Source organism: Dendrobates tinctorius, unplaced genomic scaffold (assembly GCF_039654945.1).
Source record: "Dendrobates tinctorius isolate UK_male_01 unplaced genomic scaffold, ASM3965494v1 ptg000163l, whole genome shotgun sequence".
Taxonomy (NCBI): domain Eukaryota; kingdom Metazoa; phylum Chordata; class Amphibia; order Anura; family Dendrobatidae; genus Dendrobates; species Dendrobates tinctorius.
Window position 1 is genome coordinate 13,214,051 of NW_027361830.1, and position 22,672 is coordinate 13,236,722.

At 43.6% G+C, this 22,672-nt stretch overlaps 1 protein-coding gene across 4 annotated transcripts in view; it reads right to left on the bottom strand.

Annotated features, from left to right (window-relative positions):
- Positions 1–284: 284 nt before the first annotated feature.
- CUNH5orf22 (chromosome unknown C5orf22 homolog) overlaps positions 285–22,672 on the bottom strand; it is a 129,120-nt gene continuing 106,732 nt past the window's right edge. For all 4 annotated transcript variants that reach the window (XM_073550203.1, XM_073550205.1, XM_073550206.1 and 1 more), the window contains 2 exons: positions 12,572–12,711; positions 285–1,205 (listed from right to left, as the gene is read on the bottom strand). In XM_073550203.1, the coding sequence (XP_073406304.1) occupies positions 1,073–1,205; positions 12,572–12,711 (273 nt within the window). In that variant the 3' untranslated portion in view covers positions 285–1,072. The remainder of the gene's footprint in view (positions 1,206–12,571; positions 12,712–22,672) is intronic.

Here is a 22,672-nt window from a genome sequence, read left to right on the forward strand (position 1 = left end):
TTAATTCTTCATCCTAGAATGTAGACACTGCACATGCATGAGCTGATTCTTTTAAAGTTGGGTCCCCTTGACAATAAGCTGTGTACTCTGTCAGATAAAAGGTCTCATCACAGGACAATGACAGTAAATACAGATAGAAAGTCACTTGAACTCTTGCAGTACAAAGGCCCCACATACATTAGACTATTGTTACACAAAGTTTCATAGGAGGCTAAGTAACGGCTCCTGTGTATGGGATAGACATCCAAGATAGCTGTCGGCGAAATGATCGTTCGGCCAGCAGCTATCAAACTATACCAATTTTATTAAGTGAGAATATCTCTAACAGCAACTAAATCAAAACATGAGAATTACATACAGAACAAAATTAAAACATTAAAAAAACAATCTTTACATTAGTGAAAACAAACAGGTGACATTCTTTTTAGCATGTCTTGTGTAACACATTCTAAACTAAATTTACAATGTTCAACATGACACGTTGTTATTAGAATGAAGGCTGTGATAATCTCATACACTTAGATCACAGATATTTCTTTGAAGGTGCTCCATTTTAGGGTTTGTGAAGCGATGTGTATCAATTTATTGACACCTGTATTTTGTGTAGTTAATGACAGATCTCTGGTTTTATCTAGTACATCATCTGTTCATATAAATTCAATATTGCCAAGTATTTTCGTACGCTACAGCATTGTCAAGGTCAAATAAACAGTTACAATGAACATAGCTATTAACTAAAGTATGTAGTTTGTTATATTTAAAGCTGCTGAAGAGAGCAATGACTATGAACACTTTTCACAAAAACACAACATATATGAAATGCCTCCTTTTATATGGGTGAGTCCAGTGTCCCCTCTTTTCTATATGATTAATAATGAGAATAGAATTTTAGAGGTAGCTAAATGTATTATGTAATAATGTCAAACCATGACCTGTCACACTAAGTATTCATAAATAAGTGATACTTTACTAATTCTACTACAAGTAACATTCACACAGACCAAGTTTTTTATGGAGTGAGAAATTGTTCCATTTTCAGGCCACTGTGTGAATAGATGTGATGAACTGACAATCAGATGGATGATGATCCAGGAGAAAATTCTAAATGAACATCCAACATGCCATAAAGTGAACGAAGCACATCCAGAACTTTTTCTTGTATGTAGTCAACTTGTTCAGATGGGCAATAATCATCAAGACTGGACCTAAGGAAGATACAATAAGTCATTTCATAATAGGAGTTGAAACAATCAGAATTGTGTAATCTACAGATGAAGGAATGTTATGACTCAGAAGGCATCATCTTAACTTGTCACAGGAACAAGTCACCCTCATAATGAGGATTGAAGCAGCTCAGCTTCATTACAAAATCAGAAAGGGAACAAGAGCCAACACTCTAAACACGCTATCTGATCCTAGTTTCTCTACGATCCCCTGCTGTGAACAGGTAATTGTGTCTGCTCTCCATCAGATAACCTACAAAGTATGCACAACAGACTGGGAAGTGACACTTTTCTCCTGGATCAAAAGAACTACAAGCTGACTCTTCGGAATCCGATTCCAGTAATAAATGTCTTTTTTTTGTGACAGCATAGGTCTTCTAGATATGGTAGACATATTTTAGGTGTTGTAATAAAGCAATTCAAAAAGAGAAAAATCAGCTTGTGATCCATGCCACTGCCAGGTGTTGGTTAACACAGGGAAAGGAAGGATTGATCCAGCTTCTAGTGTACAATTCCAAGGTATATTTAAAATAATAAAGTTTTTATTTCAAAAGTTAAAATATAATCACAGCAAAAAAATCTTTTTCTTGGTTGAACATGCAGAGAAAACGTCGTAGATGAATACATGTATTCAAACGAAATTTAAAGGGAATCTGTCACCTCATTTTGGCGCTATATGTAAATGAGTTGGGTCCGGTCCAATGGGCGGTGATTTGGCTCCTTTCCTCCACCCCTCCTTGACCGCTGTCCGCAATATTTCAGGTAATTTTCGTAGTTGTCCTCCATATTACGCGCATGCACACTGCAATCTTGACTCACGCACGCACAGTTTGCTTTGCCCAACTTTGGGCAAAAACTGGATTAAAAACACGTGACATGCACAAATGTGCACAAGTCTGTTGGACAATGTTCACACCACCCACTGACCGAAACACAAACAAAAAACACAGAATGACAAATGTGCAGAAATACCTTGCAGTAAGACATATGACAGTAGTCAGCAAGTGCTGATAAAAGGTAACAACAAATACAGGGTATTTAGTCGATATCTCTTAAGAAGAAAATCAGGCTTTCTATTCCTTTCAGAAACATGCCAATTTACTCCTTGGTGTACAAAAACAGATGTATGAGCAAGAACAAGATCAGCTCACTCACTAAAAACCTTCACTTGAAAGATGAGGAAATTCAAACTCTACAGGAATCAACCAAACTTTATCTCCCAGACATTTCTACCTCAGCACCTGATCCGCCAATTCTTAAACTATTTATGAACACAAAAGGAAAGGGAAAAATTATAGCCAAAATAAATAAAAACATAACCAAAAACATAGGAGATCCCAGATTTCATAAAAAAATTGGAATTAGAACTAAATACAATTTCTCCCAGAAGAAATTCATACAATTTTCAAAAACATCCACTTCCTAACGTCTTCAGTGAGATTCCAAGAACAACTATAAAATCATATCAAGATGGTATAAAACACCTGACATATTAAATAAAAATGACAGCGCAATCTCCCCTCTTTGTTGGAGATGCACCAAAGAGAAGGGTTCTCCGTCTCACATTTGGCTGGAATGCACAAAAATTAAAAGTTTTTGGGAGAAAGTCAGAGAGCATATAAAGAAAACCTTAAACGTAGACATCCCATTAACGTCAAGTTTCATTCTATTTAATCTGGATCCTTCAAATTTACACTTTAAAAAAGGCCCACTGATACCTCACCTGCTTAACGCAGCTAAAATAACTATTGCAAGACACTGGAAAGAAGTAGAGATCCCTACCTGCAAAGAATGAATAAAAGAATCTAACCAAATCGGTATATACGAGAAAATAGGCATCAGTCCTACCGGTAATAATGTTTCCAGGAGTCCATCCTGACAGCACCAGGGTGGACGTCCTTCGCCTCCTTGCAGGGACAGGAAGAGCACACAATAGGTTAAAAACATTCTCCACCCACATTCCCTCAGTGTTTTTCCAAGTACCACACTGTGGATGATGCAACTGAACACTTTATTTACAGTATCATATTACGACATATGACATAATTAATTCGGGAAGGGAACTATCTGTGCTGTCAGGATGGACTCCTGGAAACGTAATTACCGGTAGGTCTAATGCCTATTTTCCAGGACGTCCCTCCTGACAGCACCAGGGAGAATACCAAAGTATCCCCTTAGGGTGGGATGATTGCCTGGAGAACCATTCTTCCGAAAGCAGTCTGCTGGTTAAACAACACATCCCAATTTGTAATGTTTACAGAATGTGTCCAACCTGGACCAGGTTGCGGCCTTACAGATTTGGTTTACCGAAGCCCCTGCCCTTTCTGCCCAAGAAACTGATAATACTCGTGCCTAGTGAGCTTATAACCCTTCTGGGGGGAACCCCATGAGAGACATAGGCCAAACTGATTAGTGACGTTATCCATCTCGCGTTGGAGGATTTTGAGGCCTTCTTCTATTTTTTCCCCCAAAAAGTACAAATAGGTTATGGTCCCGTCTCCAATCCTGCATGGCCTTGATGTAATCAATAACTGCCTGGCAAAGGTCTAACTCGTGCAGAGCCCTTTCTTTATCATTTGAGGGGTTCTCGCAAAATGAGGGAAAGACAATCCTCCTGGTTTAGGTTTTGGACTGACACAATCTTGGGCAAAAAGGTGGGATCTAGTCTCATGATTATTCGATCCTCCCAGATTCGGAGATATGGATCTCGGATGATAGCGCCTGTATCTCGCTTATACATTTTGCTGTGGTGATGGCCACTAACAATGCTACCTTCATGGTTCGATGTGAAATGAGCATCTCCTGGTTCTGAATAAAGGGATCTGAGCAAAGAGACCAAAGGACAAAACTAAGATCCCATGGGGGGACTGACCTCCTGATTGTTGGACGTAACCGCTGAGTTGCCCTGATAAATCTTATTACCCAGGGGTAGGAAGCCATGGGGTAATTGAGAAAGGAGCTTAATACCGAGATCTGGACCTTCAGCGTGCTAGGCCTAAGTCATTTCTTAAAGCCTGCCTGAAGGAAATCTAGTATCTTTTGGATGTCTGGTTTTCCTTCCACTGAGTTGGGCCTGCCACAATCCAGACAGAATCTTTTCTAGATCTTGTGGTATATTGCAGAAGTTACGGGCTTTCTGCTCGCCTGAATAGTAGATATGACCTGGTCTGACAAACCTCGAGCCATCAAGATCTGCCGTTCAGGATCCAGGCTGATAGGTGAAGCTTTCCTGGGTCTTGGTGAAAGACTGACCCCTGATGAATGATGTCTTCCCTCTGTGGAAGCCAGATTGGTTGATCCTCTGCCATAATTCCCAGGAGTGGAAACCAGCTCCTTTTCAGCCAATAAGGTGCTATCAGTTGCCTGATCCTCCTGTATCTTTCTGAGGATAGCTGGAATGAGAGCTATCGGAGGAAATGCGTAGGAGAGAGATCACCCCCACTTCTGGCTTAGAGCGTCTACCCCTTCTGGATTGTCCAATGGATTCAGAGAAAAAAAACCTGACCGTCTTGCTATTTTTCCTGGTTGCGAAGAGGTCTATGTGCGGTCTTCCCCAGCGCTGGCATAGGTTCTGGAAGATCTCTGTGTTCAGCTCCCACTCCTGAGGACAGATCTTCCGCCTGTTTAAATAGTCTGCCACTGTATTTTGGGATCCTTCGAGATGGACTGCTGTTAATGATAGAACTGTTTTCTCGTATTTACCTCTGTTTCTCTGGTGGCAAGAAGGAAGTTCTGCTTCTCGAGTCCAGTAGTACTCCCAAAAAAATCTTTTTTTTCTGGCACTAAGTCCGATTTTTCTTTGTTTATGACCCAGCCCAGGAAATCTAGAACCTCTCATCTGCTCTTCACGCCGCTGCAGTTCCTCTATTGATCTTGCCACCAGGAGGAAGTCATCCAGATATGGAATGATGATTATTCCCTAATTTCTTAGGAATGCTACCACCTCCACGATTAGCTTCGTAAAGACTCGAGGTGCCAAGGCCAGGCCAAAAGGAAGACACTGTAATTGAAAGTGGCAGGTCCGATTCTGAAGTCTTACTGCTAACCTCAGTAATTTATGTGATGTTGGGTGAATTGGTACCTGATAGTAGGCACTTTTCAGGTCCAGAGTACACATCAGGGCATTCTCATCTATCAGATGGACTGTGGATCTGATTGAATCCATCCAAAATCTTTTGTACGTGACCCAGGCATTTAAGGGTTTTAAGTTTTTAATGGTGCGGGATTCTCCGGATGGTTTCGTGATGGTGAATAGGGACGAATAGTGGCCCAAACCCATTTCTGCCCGGGGAACTGGAATTATCATGCCGGAGCTGCCAGGTCTGTTACGTCGATCCACATCTGGGAGTCGTCTTTTACCCTGAGGGGAGAAATGGGTCTTTCGGGGAGGAGCGGATGAAAATTCTATTTGGTAACCCTCTGCTATTGTTCTCAGTACCCACTGACTTTTTGTGATCCGAAACCACTGAGAACTGAATTCTGAGCCGACCCCCTATGTTGGTATAGTCATGTCCTTCTGGATCTAGTATGTGATCCAGAAGGGGGAGCTCTAGATCTTCCAGCTCTAGAGTGGGTGCTACCGTAGGAACCCCTCTCGTATCTATAGTACTGCTGTCTTCTATATCCACCAGGACTACGAAAGGGCTGGTCCCTAGGTTTCTTTTCACCCCTTTTTTTTTTTTTTTTATATCTGATGCTTTTTCCAGTATGTCATCTAATGCTGGGCCAAAGACCTTTAACCTGGAGAAGGGAAAGGCACAGAGCTTGTTTTTAGAGGCTCCGTCACCTGACCAGGTCTTTAACCAGATAGCTCTGTGAGGCGAATTTGACAAAGCTATTTCGGCCGTTGCTGACTTCATAAATTGGGAGTGAATCTATAATTTCCTCCCTTGGGGTTTTATTAGTCAAGTGTTCCTCTAACTGCCCCAACCACAAAAATATAGATCTGGCTACCGAAGTAGCTGCTACGTTTGTTTTAATTAAGGCTGCTGATGTCTCCCAGGACCACCTTAGTAGGCTATCCGCCTTCCTATCCATGGGGTCCTTCAGCTAGAGGCATCCTCGAAGGATAAACTTTTTCTTGGCAACTTTTGCCACAGGGACATCAATTTTGGGAACTTTATCCCACACCCTAATGCCCTCAGGGTCAAAGGGGAGACGTCTCAAAGTCCCAGGACATCACAAGACGCTTTTCCGCTTCCTCCCATTCCTCCAGGACCATAGCTCACACATGGTCATTCACTGGGAATACTAATTTCCTTTGTGCCGTAAGGCCCCCAAACATCATGTCCTGTCTGGACTGAGGTTTCTGGACCTCCTCTACCTGCATTGTGTCTCTGACTGCCTGTATGAGATTGTCCGTATCGTCCGAGGAAAAGAGGTATCTTCTCCCATACTCTGGTTCATTAGCGCACACCTCACCTTCTTCCTGATCCGACTCCGAGGAGTAGGAATCTTCCTCTGAGCTAAGCTCCATCTCCCGTCTGGTCCGCTTGGGACTGGAACCTGGACTGGCTGGATGTGACTGGGAGAAGCCTGGACCGCCTCTCGAATCAGCGATCTCATGTCTGATAAGAGACGGCTGTTCGCCCTTCATTACTTTGGCCGTACAGGTGTAGCACATCTTTTTGTGCTTACTGGAGAGCTTAACATTGCATACAGGACACCTATTGGATTTCTCTGGAGCTTTCCCCGTCTGCATGGTCGTGGGAATGGGCACTGTTGGTTGCGCCTTTTCCTGCATAGTGCAAGAGAGGGACAGTCAGGCTCCGGTCTGGGCAGTGAGAGTCTCGGTCGGTTGCACTGAGCGCACTTACCCCGTCAGGTTCGACTCTGCCCTGTTCTTCCATCTTGCGCTGCGAGCCTCTTTGAGGTCAGGAAGGCTGCCGCTGCCTGTCTCGCTGTTGCCGTGCTCTGCTTTCAGAGAGCCCGCCAGCGGCCTGTATTTCCAGCGCTCTGACGTCACCGGAAGTGCGCCACGGTCTTCCTCCACGCGACTTCCAGTCCCCGCGCTGTGGCCGGCGTCAGAGCTGAGAGCCTCCGCTGCAGGAGGAAGCAGCTCTACCCAGGGGGCTCATCACCCCCTGGTCTCCGCAGCTGAGAGATCCCCACCCAGGAGGGTTTCAGCGCCGGGGCCACTTTACAGGAGGAAGGTTTGGCTGGGCCGCCCAATCCTCCTGGACCCCTCCGGTAAAACGAATGCTACTGTGCGTCCCTCCGTGCAGGGACAGGAAGAAACACTGATGGAATGTGGGTGGAGAATGTTTTTAACTTCTTGTGTGCTCTTCCTGTCCCTGCAAGGAGGCGAAGGACGTCCTCACTGGTGCTGTCAAGAGGGACGTCCTGGAAAATTAGACTTTCAGGATCTAAAAACCTAAAGACACTAAAAGCATGGATAGCCTGGTTGAACGCCTCAGAGGATCACCAAATAAGCACAACTGGTAACGACAATCCTTAATCTCTGTCTCCCTACAAGTTTCTTTTTTTATTCCTTTTTTTTTTTTTTTTTTAACATATAGCCTGTTCGGAAATGTTCATGCCTTGATTTGCATTTCATCTCCCAAATAGCTTAAACTCTATATTTTAAGCAGGACTTTCTGGACTCTCTACCCTCCCCCCTTTCCATCCCGTGTCCCTCCCCACCACTGCCCAGTGTTTTTTTAAACTCTTCTTATAACCCTTTTGGTTTGCAGGACCGCAGCCTTGTAGTGTTATTGTTGTGATTTATTATGAAAGTTTTTCTTTTTTTTTTTCTCTTTCTTTTACTATTTCTGGAAAATATTTACCCTTTTTTCCTTTCCTGTTATATTATTGAAATTTTCTAAATAAAGAATATATACTGTACAAAAAAAAACACTGATTTCCTTGAGTGTTTTTCAAAACGACCCCCTGGAAAGACACAAAATCAGCAAAAACCTCTCGAATTGCAATTGCAGCTGCAGCAGGGCGACCAAAATTAACTTGTTGATCCGAGGTGTTGATGGTGTTGTCCAATGGAGTTTCCACAGAAAGCAAGTGTTCTTGGTTAACTTCATGTTGTCAAACAAAATTGTGTAACACCACACACGCCTTAACAATATTTGTTGCACTCTCTGGTCCTACTTCCATGCAGCTCATAAGTACATGCCACTTTCCCTTCAGGATCCCAAAGGCACACTCAACGTACCTTCGTGCTCTAGTAAGTCTATAATTAAAGATCCTCTTCTGTGAATCTATAGGTACTGTCACACTAAGCGATATCGATAGCAATATCGCTATAACTTGTGACGTTATAGCGATATTGCTAGCGACATCGCTGTGTCTGATACTTACCAATGACCCGCTCCCCCCGCTGGTTATTGCTGATCTCGCGAGAACATTCAGGACCGCTTCTCGTCGTCAGCTTCCTGCGGCGCTTCCTGTGGAGAGACGAGCGACGAGCGTGGAGCCGGGTTGCATCCGATGTGCTTCCATAAGCCCCAATGCTGACCATGTCAAAATTGTAATTGCGGTCAGCAATAGCCATCAGCACAATCGAAAAATAATGATTATAATTGAAAAATTTTGAGCCGGAGAAGGCTGTTTTTTTTTACCCAGATATGCTTCCCATCCAGCGCACTGATACAGTGTGGAAACTGTGCGTTTGCTTGGAGGTCCGCTGCTATAGATAGCCAGTCTTCCTGCTTTGGTGGAGCTAAAACAATTTCCTTTAGGCGCTCCCATAATACCAAACAGGTAGGTGCAACTATCTTGGACACTGTAGTAATCCCTAACAGGAACTCAAAATGAAGTGCCGAGAAAGAGTTGCCTGTTGCAAGTAATATGTAATTTTAAAAAAAGGGGGGAGGTAGACATTAGTAATCTATTATGAAACATTAAAAGCCTAAATTAGGCTAGTTTCACACTAGCCTTTTGGCCCGCAGCGCACGGCGCCGCTAAGCCCCACCCCCTGCCGTGCCCCATCCGGTCACCTCCGCCCTGTGTCGCACATCGCTGCATGCGATCTGCACACCCTATCTTTAGCATAGGGTGTGCAGACCGTGCGCTAGTAGGATTTTGTGTGTGCTGCGCCCTTTTGACGGTGCTCAGAGCGTACCAAAATGCAACATGGTGCGTTCGGCGCACATCGGCGCACCGTCAAAAGGGCGCAGCACACGCAAAATCCTACTAGCGCACGGTCTGCGCACCCTATGCTAGAGATATGTGTGCAGATCGCATGCAGCGATGTGCGATACTAGGCGGAGATGACCGGAGGGAGCGTGGCAGGGGGCGGGGCTTAGTGGCGCCGTGCACTGCGGGCCAAAACGCTAGTGTGAAACTAGCCTTAAGTTATTTAAAATAAGGTTGTCATTACCTCAATGTCACAATAAACTGCTGTTCCGGAGATATGCAGGGACGCATTCTGGTATCCTTATATGTAATCCAGGGACGCATCTCTGACAGCAGCAAATCACAAGTTGCCACGGACATACGGCAGTATGTAAAGAATTTCTCCGGGTGCCGACACAAGTCACTGTACAGCGTATGGAAATGACCCTTCCATGAACGCTGCAACAGAATTGGGTGCACCCACAGCCTTCTTGGTGCAAGTGCAGCTGCTGCTCTCTGCTCATGCTATAAATGCTGGTTAAGTAACCAACACAGAATCACATCTTCAAAACGCCTCGAGATGTTCAGAAAAGTGAAACCCAAAGTTTGCGACAAACAAAGGACACATAGCTCTGCACACTGTAAAGACCAGAAGAAAATGGAGAAAGGGCGGATTTTTTTTGAGGATTTTTTTTTCTGTACTGTTCCTTGACAATTTCCTCCTTTTTTTTTTCTTCAATTTTATTGACAACTTCCTTTTTCCCCCCGACTTTTCAAAGGCTATTCCAAACCAGAAAAACGGCGATCCTAGAAGATTTTTGATGCCCGTTTTTGCGGAATACCGTGAAAAATACGGCAATACGGCCCGCAAAAACCACGGCAAGTGTAAAAGAAGCCTAAGAAGTTTATAAACCCTTTAGGTGCTTTACAGGAATTAAACCAAAGTGGAAGGAAAAAAATGAACATTTTAATTTTTCCCACAAAAAAATGAACTTAGCCTCAAATTAAGCAGAACAGGAAAAAAAATGTAAAATACAATTTGTTGGGCAATATCTCCTGAGTATGCCGATACCCCATAAGTGGTGAAAAACTTCTGTTTGGGCGAACGGCAGAGCTTGGAAGGGAAGGAGCGCCACTTGATTTTGGAGCGCAAAATTGGCTGGAAGAAAGGATACCGTGCAAAGCCCCTGATGTACCTAAACAGTGGAAACACCCACAAATGACTCCATTTTGGAAATTACACTTCTCAAGGAACGTATCTAGAGGTGTGGTGAACACCTTGAATCCACAGATGAGTCACAGAATTTTATAACGTTGACTTGTGAACATGAAAAAAATACATTTCAGCAAAAATTTTCCTTCAGTCCCCAGTTATTTTTTATTTTCACAAGGGTAACAGGTAGAAATGTTAGTTTTGGGTACCAGAACCTCATTCAGATGAATGGGGGGCCCGAACATCCATTTGCCATGCTGTCATCTGTGGCCAACACTGCCTCTGATCGGCGGTAAGATCATTGTAGCTGAACACAGTAGGTGTTTGGTACGGACCCTGAACTTTACTATTCAGGTTTGCCCATCTTTAATCGAAGGCTATGTGCACACGGTGGTGCGGACCCGCAGGGCCAGAAACGCTGAGGATCCGCAGCAGAATCCGCACCGTGTACACATAGCCTTAGGTTTATTATGCCTTAATGCTTGGAGAAAGCCCATATAAAATAAAAAGTTCTAAAATATTTCTATATATCATTGTTTATTTCAACAAAAAAAGTGATTACGATTACCTTCAATAAACCCTAGGTCTTGGCTTGATTTCTAAAAGGGCCCTAGAAGTGATAATCGGGATGTTTATATCAATGCTTGCAGCATCTCACAGTACAAACGTTCCCGAGACCACAAGAAGTTTTCCACTGTATTACAACCATTAGGGGGCGATACCTCCAGGTCAACAAATGTTCCATTGTAAGCATATTGTAGGGAAACAATGTAAGAACAAAACAGTTCTTATACATAAAGTGAGATACAGTGTCTCCAGGTTGAAAGGGAAAGTGGATAACTTGTGTCCCAAATAAGATATAAATGTCTCAACTGTGGCAAGGGGAGAAGGAAGACAGAGAAAAAGGAAATTAAGTGAAAGAAGGAAGGTTGACATTCAGGGGTTGGTCCCTGAGAGAGCTAGGCCATACCAAGAGTACAATAATGCAAGGAGATGAAGGCTACATCAAGGTGGCATGTCTAGGAGACACCAGGTGAAGGGATTATGACATGATGGAAATAACTGTAAGCTTAAGGACTTAATGCATCTTTGTGGAATATTGTAATGATTTTGTTAATTGTTATTTGCTTTACCAATTTTAGACTGAACATTTGGTTCGGGATTTAAAATATTTTCTTTTTATACACTTTTGTTGGTGTGCTTTCTCTGCTGACCATCCTGGAGAATCTACGTAGCGATATTGTTTTCCTGCGATTTTCTTATCGTTTGATATTGGTGTTGTCAATAATAATATTTCTTGATGTTGTGATTGTTCGATATCCCTATCATTTGATATGGTTTGCAATAATGGTATTTCTTAAATTCAGAGCACAAGAAGGTACATAAAATTCACGGAGACGCAACTTTTCAGCAAATTACATTTCCCAGAAAAATCCATGCAAGCTCGAATTCTGCCTGATCCGCTCATCACTAATTGGTACTACTCTGGGTACAAAATATTTTGGATCGCTTTAAAGGAAACCTGTCACATTGCTGCAGACAGAGGGAGACAGATATTCATGTCTCACTTCTGCTCATCTCCGGTGCTGATGCAGTTGAAGCAGTGACTCTCATGGGAAATGCGTAACATTGTTATGTCAAGCAATCCCTGTTGGCTTCACTCTCTGCACCTTTCAAGAAATCACATCCAGAGGAAATGAGAGATGCCGTAGCATCCGGAGGAGAAAAGCATCTGTTTTTACAGACTGTGAACAACCCAGATGAATGCACTTTAACTTTGACCACTTCCAACTCCAATAGTCATGGATATAGTAATTCATAATCATGCAGCCCCTTATGTGATACAGAATGAGCGGCATAAGAAACTATAGCAGGCCTAGGCAACAAAATGGATAACCTATTCTAGCGCTCAACAAATCTGGTGTTACGTGGAGATTTGATACCATCATGCATGAACTCCAGCTGCTATACAACTTTATACCACACATTTCACTACTGCAGCTCTCGGATACATCTGTTTTGAAGCTGCTGTTGGAAAATCCTTTTAATGGGCAATGGTTGTCATTACCTGGCTAATGTGACAAGGGTTGGCTTCGGTAGGTGTTTCAATAAATGTTTCATGGAGTGAATTAAGCATTCAATTTCCGTCTCTGAGCTGACATGATGTGGAAGTTCGGCATAATCACATGTAAGGCCAGCCTGATGAATCTGTAGAAAAGGAAAAAAATAAATATCAAGAAGCAGATTCTTTTATTTGTGCCATAAATACACTACAAGGTAAAGAAAGGCCATGGTACTCAACCAGCACCACTGACAAGTAGTGAGCCAGCTGTTCAGTCTTGTCCACAAGGACAATAAAGTTCTGCTGATTGTATAGGTCACAATCAGCTATAGCATAGACATCATGCTTGTTGATGAGCTTCTCTTCCACTTGCCGTGTTTTTTTTGCGGGCTGTTTTTGCGGGCCGTATTGCCATAATTTTCACGGTCTGCCGCAAAAATTTTCTCGGATTTCTGCAGGCCTTCGAAGTGATAAACAGGACGTAAATGGGAGTGTACTAGTAAAAACACGGCGTTCCGCAAATACGGTCTTCACGGTGTACCGCAAAATCAACACACTGCGCAAGTTTCCGTTGCTTTTGCGGCCCATTGGTTTCAATGGAGGCCGTGTCTGTAAGCCATGGAAAATATCGAGCAGGCTCGATATTTTTTCACTGCCGTAGCCCTCACGGGCATACGGCGTTCCCCACAAACTTTTACGGCCCGTTTTTGCGGCCCCATAGAAATCTATTGGGGGCCGCAAAAAACCCGGCAAGTGTAAAAGAAGCCTTAGGGATTAGAAATTACAATTTTCTGTCTAATGGTTTCTTTAGTATAAATATATATGCGTATAAAGACAGTGAAGCTTTTTATTCGAATGGGAGTATTTGGTGAAGATAAACGCACTGGGGTTAATGTGAGACTATGTCCTGGAATTAACAGAAGCCATTGCTAGGACCACTCGGTTCTGAAATATTATTTTACACTGGGGAATCAAGTAACAGATACTCCCACATTGGAGCCGTTCTAGCAAAGTCGGTGCAGGGTCTCACATGATGTTGTCATGCCAGTCAATAGGCTGCAGTTCTCACATGTTCCTCAGATGTTCAACCTTTGTCCGAGAACGTGTGAACAAGGCAGCTCATCAACAACCACCCACTGGCTGCAGTGATCATGTGGCATAACAATCATGGGCGACGTGGCACCGACCTTGCCGGAAACGGAGTAGCTGGGGAATATAGGATTTAAAAAGAAGTTGTCCAAGTAGTGGGTGACCGTTCCAAAAATAATCTCAACTAAAATAAAAAAAATAAAATGTGGATCTCAAATCAAGACAACACTTTTTTGGGGAGAGTGGGGGTGAGGAGAGATATCTGATAAAATAAGAACAAAATGCATTTATTTAGGTGCAAGTTAAGCTCTGGCACAAACCAATATCATGGCTTTTGCTTATAACAGAGCCATGATCACTGTGACAGTGACTTTTTTTTGTTTTTTTTTTACATAACAGGACATTTACTTTAAGAGACAGGTTTTAAATAAAAACCTGTGTTAGGCCTGTTTCACACTTCCGTTTTTGTGTCCGCCAAACGGATCCGTTTTTTTGACAGAAACGGATGCAAACGGATCCGTTTTTAAAACCCGGATCCGTTTTTTTGACGGATCCGCGGTAACCGCTATGGGACAAAAACGGATCCTGCAAAAAAAATGGCGGATCCGTTTTTCAACGGAAACCAACGGATTTTGACGGATTTGAAAAAACGGAAGTGTGAAACAGGCCTTAGGCTGGTTTCACATTAGCGTTTTTTTGCGCAGCGCATCGGGCGCATAAAAAACGCAAAGAAAAACGCAAAACAAACGCGCTTTTTTTAACGTCATGCGCACGCTGATGCGTCAAAAAAACGCAGCGTTGCTTGCGTTTTACATGCGTTTTTGCATGCGTTTGTGTTTTTTATACACATGCGTTTTTAGGTGTGACATTTTTTCCATTGTCTAGAGAACATTCTAGACTTGTTTAACTCAAAAACGCATGCGCAAAAAAACACAAGCATGCGCAAGACCATGCGCACGCATGCGGTCCCATAGACTTCAATGTTTTTTTTTTTGTGCATTCCGTGCGCAAGTGTGCGCATGCGTTTTTTTGCCGAGACAGGGCGCACCAAAAAATCCAACATATTGCGTCTGGCGCGACTGGCGCGAAAGACAAAAAAACGCATACGCACGAAAACGCAAGTGTGCGCAAGACCTTGCGCACGTCATGTTAAACATAGGTGCGCAGTGCGCATGCGCACGGGTGCGCACGATGCGCTGCGCACAAAAGCGCTAATGTGAAACCAGCCTAAAACGGTTATTTTTTATTGTTTCAGGTTTGTGTTAACAAGTTTATTTTCTTTTCTAAATCACTATCTTCATATACCGTATATAAATAAATCAGAAATCTTACAAAGCTAGCCACTAAGCCTAAAATTAGACTGATGCATCCTGCTCTTATTATCAGCCATATGGACATGAGTAGCAATAGACCCTCACCCTATTGATTTGTATACAAGTATTTTCTGCTCATGCTTAGATCTGGATATATATCAATGAAGAGAAGAATGGGAGAGAGGACGTGAACTGTGAAGTTACCAATCCTGTCTTTTCTACAGTATATAAAGGTGTTCTTTTTCATTGCAGTTCTGTCAGTGAACATGAGACTGCTGAAAAGCGTTCTGTAATGAACAGGAAATATGAGCCTAATATTAGAGATAAGTGTGAAAACTAAAAAGATTTTAATTTTGTAAGACAGATCATGATATAATGAATTATAAAAAAAAATACATTTAATAAGCTGACGCCTTCCTTTTAATGGTGTCACTTAGTGTCAGGGTATTTTTGGCTAGTACATTATTCCTGCCATTAAAAATACATTACATAATTACTGGACAGCGTTGAGCTAGATTGTTAGCTATACTGAAATGATGTATGTTTGTTACCCTTAGGTTATTATGTTTGTATGTCGTTCTTTATGTGAAGGTTGCTAATGATGTTTTTAACAAAACTAAATGATAAAAATTGTTCCAATAAAAATGAATTGATATAAAAAAAATACATTATATGGACAAAAGTATTGTAGAACCTAGGAAACATGCAGTTTATGACATTGCTTTATAACTTTAGAGCCATTAATATGGATTTAGTTCCCCTCTTTGCAGCTATGAAGACTTTCTACAAGATTTTGGAGCGTCTTTGGGATTTCTGTGGCTTCATCCAGAAAAAACATTTGTGAGGACAGACACTGATGTTGGGTTGGACCAACCCAGTCATTATGGAGCATGCTTTGTACACTAAGCAGCGTCATGCTGACATAGAAAAGGGCCATCGTCAATCTACTCTCAAAAAATTGGAAGCATAAAAGCATCCAACTTTTCTTAATATGCTAAAGCATTAAGATTTCTCCTCAATAAAGCCAAGAGTCCTAGGCCAACCCCTAAATAAACCCATAGCATTATCCCTCCTCTCCAAACATAACAGTGGGCAAAAAGCAGTCGGGTGGGTAATGCTTTTCTGGCATTCGCCAAATCTAGACTGGTCCATCAGACTGCCAGATACAGAAGGGATTCATCACTCTACAGAACACATTTTACTGCTGCAGAGTCTTGTGGTGATTTACACTTCTCCATCCGATGCTTTGCATTGTGCTTGGTGATGCAAGTCTTAAAAGGAGCTGCTTGGCCTTGTAAACCCATGACATGAAGCAAAAAATGCGCGGTGTTTATGCTGATGTTATGGGGTTTCCCAGTCTAAGATACAAAATCTGCATTCAATCTATCACCAGCTTTGTAACTTTAGATGGTCAGCCACATTGTGGCCGAGTTACTGTGATTCTTAAATACTTCACAATAAACTACCTGTGGTATTATGAAAGAAGGACAAAATTTCACAAACTGACTTGTTAGAATTGTATTACCCCAACAATGAAGCCAAAGAAGGGGAGGGCGCACTACCATATGTAGTAGAAAAAGATGCAAATGTAATAATGGGGAGCAACACCTAGTATGGATAATAACCATGAACTGGAGAGAAGATCAACCAAAAAATGGTGTGCACATCCAAATAATGGCTAAAAATAGAAATCTTTATTTAGATACCTGAGACACAGCAAACGTTAAAACCACTTACAAACCATGGATAAGAACATGGCAAATAAACCACAGCCCTGAAGGTGGAATAATGAGGGACATAATAATGGAGCCACACTCCAATTCAGTGAGCTTTTTAGAAACACCCATTCATTGAAAAATGTTAAAGACATACTGCATGGCTATGGGACTGGATTCCAGGAGCGTATTTAGGGAGGAGGCAGGGGGGGCCTGGGGGTTTGGGGATTGGTGCCGACACACTATATCGAGTGGGGGTGTGGGGATTAGTGATGACACAATATGAGGAGTGGTGGGGGATCAGTGCAGACACAGTATGAGGAGTGGGGGGGGATTAGTGCAGACATAGTATGAGGAGTAGAGGTTATTAGTGTGAACACAAGTTTGAGGAGTGGTGGGGTTTGTGCAGACTTCTGAATTTTTGTAAACAAACTGCACTCTGTATGGATTCTCTGGTACCGGTGGTAAGAGCAAAAGGTCATGCAACTGCAATACAAGTGAATTGAGCGAGGCCGGACACGTATGGTTGAAATATGGCGCATACTTGTACTCTCATGACCATCCACTCTTACTGCCGGCACCAGAGGATCCCGACAGTGGGTTCGCTGTGAAAATTCAGAAGTCTCTAGGTGACTGCAGACTTTCATCATAAATCTAGACAACCCTTTTAAATAGAACATTAAGGAAACCGGTCAGGTCGTTCATGCCCTCTAAAAAAGCAGTATTCACCTACAGTATGTGTGTGAATTCCCTGCCTAACCACCCCTGCATGTTTTTCAGTTAAATAAATGTTTTAAAAAAGCATTTATAATGTCCCGGTTTCCTATTCTAATCAGGATTTTGACTAGTCGATGTGACGTTAGTTTCCCAGACTACTCAGCCCTCCTATGTTATCACACCCCTGTGGGTTGGTGTGATGACAAAAATTACACGAGCTTGCTTCATCGCTTCCCGGCTTCAGAGGTACACTGTGCATGACCGGAAGTTCAGAAGACGGCTTTTTGGTCATGTACGGCGCGCCCAGGGTCGGCCCGAGAGATTACGGCGCCCTAGGCGAAACTATTATGTTGCGTCCCTACTATTCTTGGCAGTAGATGAAAACTTGGGATATAAATTTAGGAGCAAAATAAGCCACAACAACGATTAATTAACTCTCTCCTAACTCTTTAATCTTCTGAGAAGTTGTATAGGACAAATATATACAAAGTAATCAATAACACAAAACAAAAACGACCATAGGTAATTAAAATTTTTGCTTCCTTGCCATTTTTTTTTTTTTTAAAAGGATGACACTAAGTCACCGAGATTAATTTGTTTAGCAACTTCAGATTCTATCGAAATTGTTGCCAACCCAACCAACCTCTCTTGCGTCATATTTGCCCTTAAATATGTACACTTTTCTTTCCATCCCTAAAACTTTTTGCCTTTTGAAAAGATTTTTTATAATTTTTTCTATTTTTTCTCTGGCGGCCGCCTAGTTCGCCTATACGTTCGGGCCGGCCCTGAGTGCGCCTCTGAAACTGGGAAGCGTACATTATGCTACAGAGGCGCAGTGACGCTGCCGAAATGAGAGTCGCACATGCGCAAAATTTGCATGAGCTGGCAATGAAGCCAGCTTGTGCAAAGAGGGATTTTTGGTACATGGTGTATGCTGCTGTCGCTAGGAGGCTGACACTACGCAAATAAAAAAAAGTTAGCTCCTCCTCAGCAGTATACACCTACCGACAGGAGCAATTATAAACAATTTAACCTATATACCAACCAAACAGCGGCACTTTGGCCAACACGGTACAACATTAAGAAGGTGTGCTGAGTTCTCCAATGAAGGCTCCAAAAAAAAGAGATTTTACGGTAAGTACTAAAAATCCCTCTTCCTTTCTCGCTTCATTGGGGGACACAGTTTACCATGGGACGTCCAAAAGCAGTCCCAAGGGTGGGAAAGGAATGCCGAGAGAAGGGAACTTAGGTGGCTGGTGGGAAACCGCTGCCTGCAGTATCTTCCTACCCAAGCCTGCATCAGCAGAGGCTTGAGTATCCACCTTGTAAAACCCCACGAATTTGTGAGGGGACTACCAGGTTGCAGCCTTGCAAACCTGCAAAGCCGAAGCCTGGTGACAAACGGCCCAGGAAGCTCCCACCGCCCGGGTAGAGTGAGCCCTCACCCCAGAAGGAAGCCATTAGTTCTGAACGCGGTATGCCTCTACAACCGCTGAACGAATCCAATGAGCAATGGTGGATTTGGAGGCTGGGAGCCCCTTTCGAGGACCTTCAGAGACGACAAACAGGGAATCGGATTGACGGAAAGAAGCAGTCCTAGCAAGGTAGACTCGAATAGCCCTGACCAAGTCCAACTTGTGGAGGATCTCTCCAAGGGATGAACTGGAGAGGGACACAGAGAAGGGAGGACGATGTCCTCAGTGATGTGAAAGGCAGAAACTACCATTGGCAGGAAAGAAGGAACCAGTCTGAGGACCACCTTATCCTGGTGCAAAATCAGGAGAGGAGAACGGCAGGACAATGCTGCCAACTCGGAAACCCTCCTAAGAGAGGTGATGGCGGCCAGGAAGACCACCTTCCACAAGAGGAGGGAAAAGTAAATATCTTGAATTGGCTCGGAGGGCGCTCAGAACAAGATTTAGATAGCATGGATCAACCGGAGAATGGTAAGGAGGCGCTATTGTGAGCGACGCCCTGAAGAAAGGTCTATAGCTGGGGAAGGGAAGCCAGATCCCTTGAAAGTGCAGCAGGATGCTATGAGGCGATACTGCTGAAAGGGAGCTAATAAGAAGCCAAGTGGCCAGGGGATGGGAGAGGTCACAGCCTACCAGATACCAGCGATTATGCAGCTGCAGAACGCAGGTAGCTGTGTCCCTCAATGTACACCGCAGAGATGTGTGCACGGTCAATCACTGAGGACGCTGCAGGACCATCGGCTGCCAAGATTGATGCTGTGCTCCCTGTGGCCACGAGACGCACTGAGGGGAGCGGTGGGTGGAGTTAACGTTCAGAGCAGACAGGGTTGTAAGAGACTCCCTGTAATTGGTCTGTCAGCCCGGGATCGCAGAAAAGGGAGGCGTGCCCGGCTGGCGAAAGTGAAAACTGCGTCATGATAGGCTGAGACGCCTTGAGGGGGCGTGTCCAGCCGGAAAGTGGGTCCAGCACCGGGACAAACACGTAGGCCAGGGGGCGTGCCCGGCGCTGGAAAGTGAAAGCGGTGAGGTGATTGGCTGGCCTAGGTGAAGGGCGCGTTACCGGGGCATGACCGACACCAAGGACGCGCCGAGGATGCGAGCCGGGACCAAAGGTACCAAGCGAGGGGCGTGTCCGGCAGATGAAAGCCAGAGGGCGTAGCCTGGATTCAGCACAGCTGAGGCAAGAAGAAGCCTGTAAAATGGCAGAGACCGCGCACTGAAGGAAAAAGGCGCGAAATTTGAAAAACAAGTCCCATGATGAAGGGGAGTGCAGGGGCCTATAACCTTGCAACCGGTGAGCGCTGCTGCCGCCGGGGGGGGATACTACCTGCTAAGAGAGTCCAGCTCCTCTTCACATCTGAGGATTGCGTCAGGATCCCTCGGGAGAGAGAGGGTTCTGGGATGAAGATCCTCCTTCCCGCACCATCTCCGGACGGTGCAGAAGACGGTGTCTACCCCTTACGAGGAGGGTGGAGGCCACCGCCGGTGACCACCGTCTTCCTCTCAGCCCTCTCTGAGGAGAGGGGTGAGGAGGGGAATAGGCAAGGACTGGCCACCGAGAGTCACCCTGAACACTCGTAGGGGTGACAGGAGACAAAGTCCTGCCAGCGGGTCTGAGAGTGGGCGATGTGGGTGACACCACACTGCTCTCTTGGCCGCATAAATGTGGGAAATCAGGGTGAGAAGCTGCACCCTGTTACCTGACGAGCTGTATCTGAAAAACAAAGGGAAAATGATTCATAAATTCACACAGAGACCTGTGAAAGAAAAAAACACTGCAGATCTGGGGTTAGATCCAGGTCTGCCTCCTACAGACACTAAGCAAAAACTGAAGTGCCTTGTGCCTGTCGGTAGGAGTATACTGCTGAGGAGGAGCTAACTTTTTCTTATTTGCATAGTGTCAGCCTCCTACCGACAGCAGCATACACCATGGAAACCTGTGTCCACTAGGGTGACCGCAAAAAATCGATGTCGGAATTTTGTCCGTCTGGACCCCACAAAACGATTCCCCTTTCCAGATATTGAGATAGCCAAAATTTGAGCTCGATCAAACGACGTTAACCCGTGACGCTCATCGCTCAAAGTTTGAAAAAATCCAAATTGAGGTGTTTTAAGATTTAGGTATTTTGCATAGTCTGTTAGACTATAAAGAATGTGACAACAACATTGCAGAAATAGCCCTGACCAAATTTTCAAACCATTTGTGGTATTTGAATGCAGAGTTGGTGGGATTATCGTTTTTTGATCCCACCATTACAGACAATGAAAAGTTGTTAATGGCTAATAAATTGCTCAGTAGCACAGATGAACCATCAGAGCACGCTAGGGTTGTAAATCCAAAAGTTAGGAAAGAAAAATTAAAAGAGGTAGGAAGTAACCGACTTTAACGACCTTCTGACAAAAGATGAAGAACAAAAGCAATATGTCCTGCAAGTTGTAAGCAAATGCCGAGCATTATATTCTGACGTTTCAAAAACTACTTTAACAAAAGCTCTAGAATAGATCAGATAACTATGTAAAATTATCAACTCATGTAGGTTAGCGTGCTCTGATGGTTCATCTGTGCTACTGAGCAATTTATTAGCCATTAACAACTTTTCATTGTCTGTAATGGTGGGATCAAAAAACGATAATCCCACCAACTCTGCATTCAAATACCACAAATGGTTCGAAAATTTGGTCAGGGCTATTTCTGCAATGTTGTTGTCACATTCTTTATAGTCTAACAGACTATGCAAAATACCTAAATCTTAAAATACCTCAATTTGGATTTTTTCAAACTTTGAGCGACGAGCGGCATGGGTTAACGTCGTTTGATCGAGCTCAAATTTTGGCTCTCTCAATATCTGGAAAGGGGAATCGTTTTATGGGGTCCAGACGAACAAGATTCTGACATTTTTTCCCCCCCATATGAGATCCGGTCACCCTAGTGTCCACCAATGAAGCGAGAAAGGAATTATGTTTTAACATGGAAAGAGGCCTGACTAGTCTGGGGAACTAACACCCCATAGACTAGTCAAACCCTAATTAGAGCACGAAAGGGACATTATAAATGCTTTTTAAAAAAATTTATTTAACTGAATTAAAATTAAATCGGGCTGGTTAGGCAGGGAATTTACTCATACATAATGCGGTTTGGTTGAAGGGCATGGGGACCTGACGGGATCCCTTTAAGAACTGTATCATGCCCAATGATAACTGCGTGTAATATACTTACTGTCAGGACTCAGCTCTGCTTCCTGATTTCAGTGGTCATCACATGATCACTTATACGTAATTTTCATACTTACTGTCACGTGACAACTGGCTTCTCTTTCTGCTTCACCCGATGAAGAAGGAGCAGTATTTCACTGAACATCGAGAGAATCAGGAAAAGCAGCTCATTGGCATATAAGTGGTCACATAACTACTTAGACTGAGATGGAGGGGGTGCCATAAAAACCTGGATACACCTCTGCTGGATACTATACACCTGTAGGAATGGGGCTATTTGAGAAACCCGAATTCAATGATTAAGACGTGTGTCCTGATACGATTATCCATATTTTGTACTAGAATCCCAGTAGGTCCCCATCCAAGTAGTGTTAATGTAAGCAATTAAGGACCATGTGCCCTTTTTCCTTGTAGCTGGAGCTTCTCTGCATGGTCACTTACAATGGAAAATTGCCATTCACTTGTTTCTTACTTTTGGACAAAACCCCCCCCTCCCAAAACATTGGGGGGCTGTAAAACCACCAAATGTCCATCATTGCTAAAGAGTCTGGTAATTTAAGGGGTTAAAAATCAAGTAGAATTCTG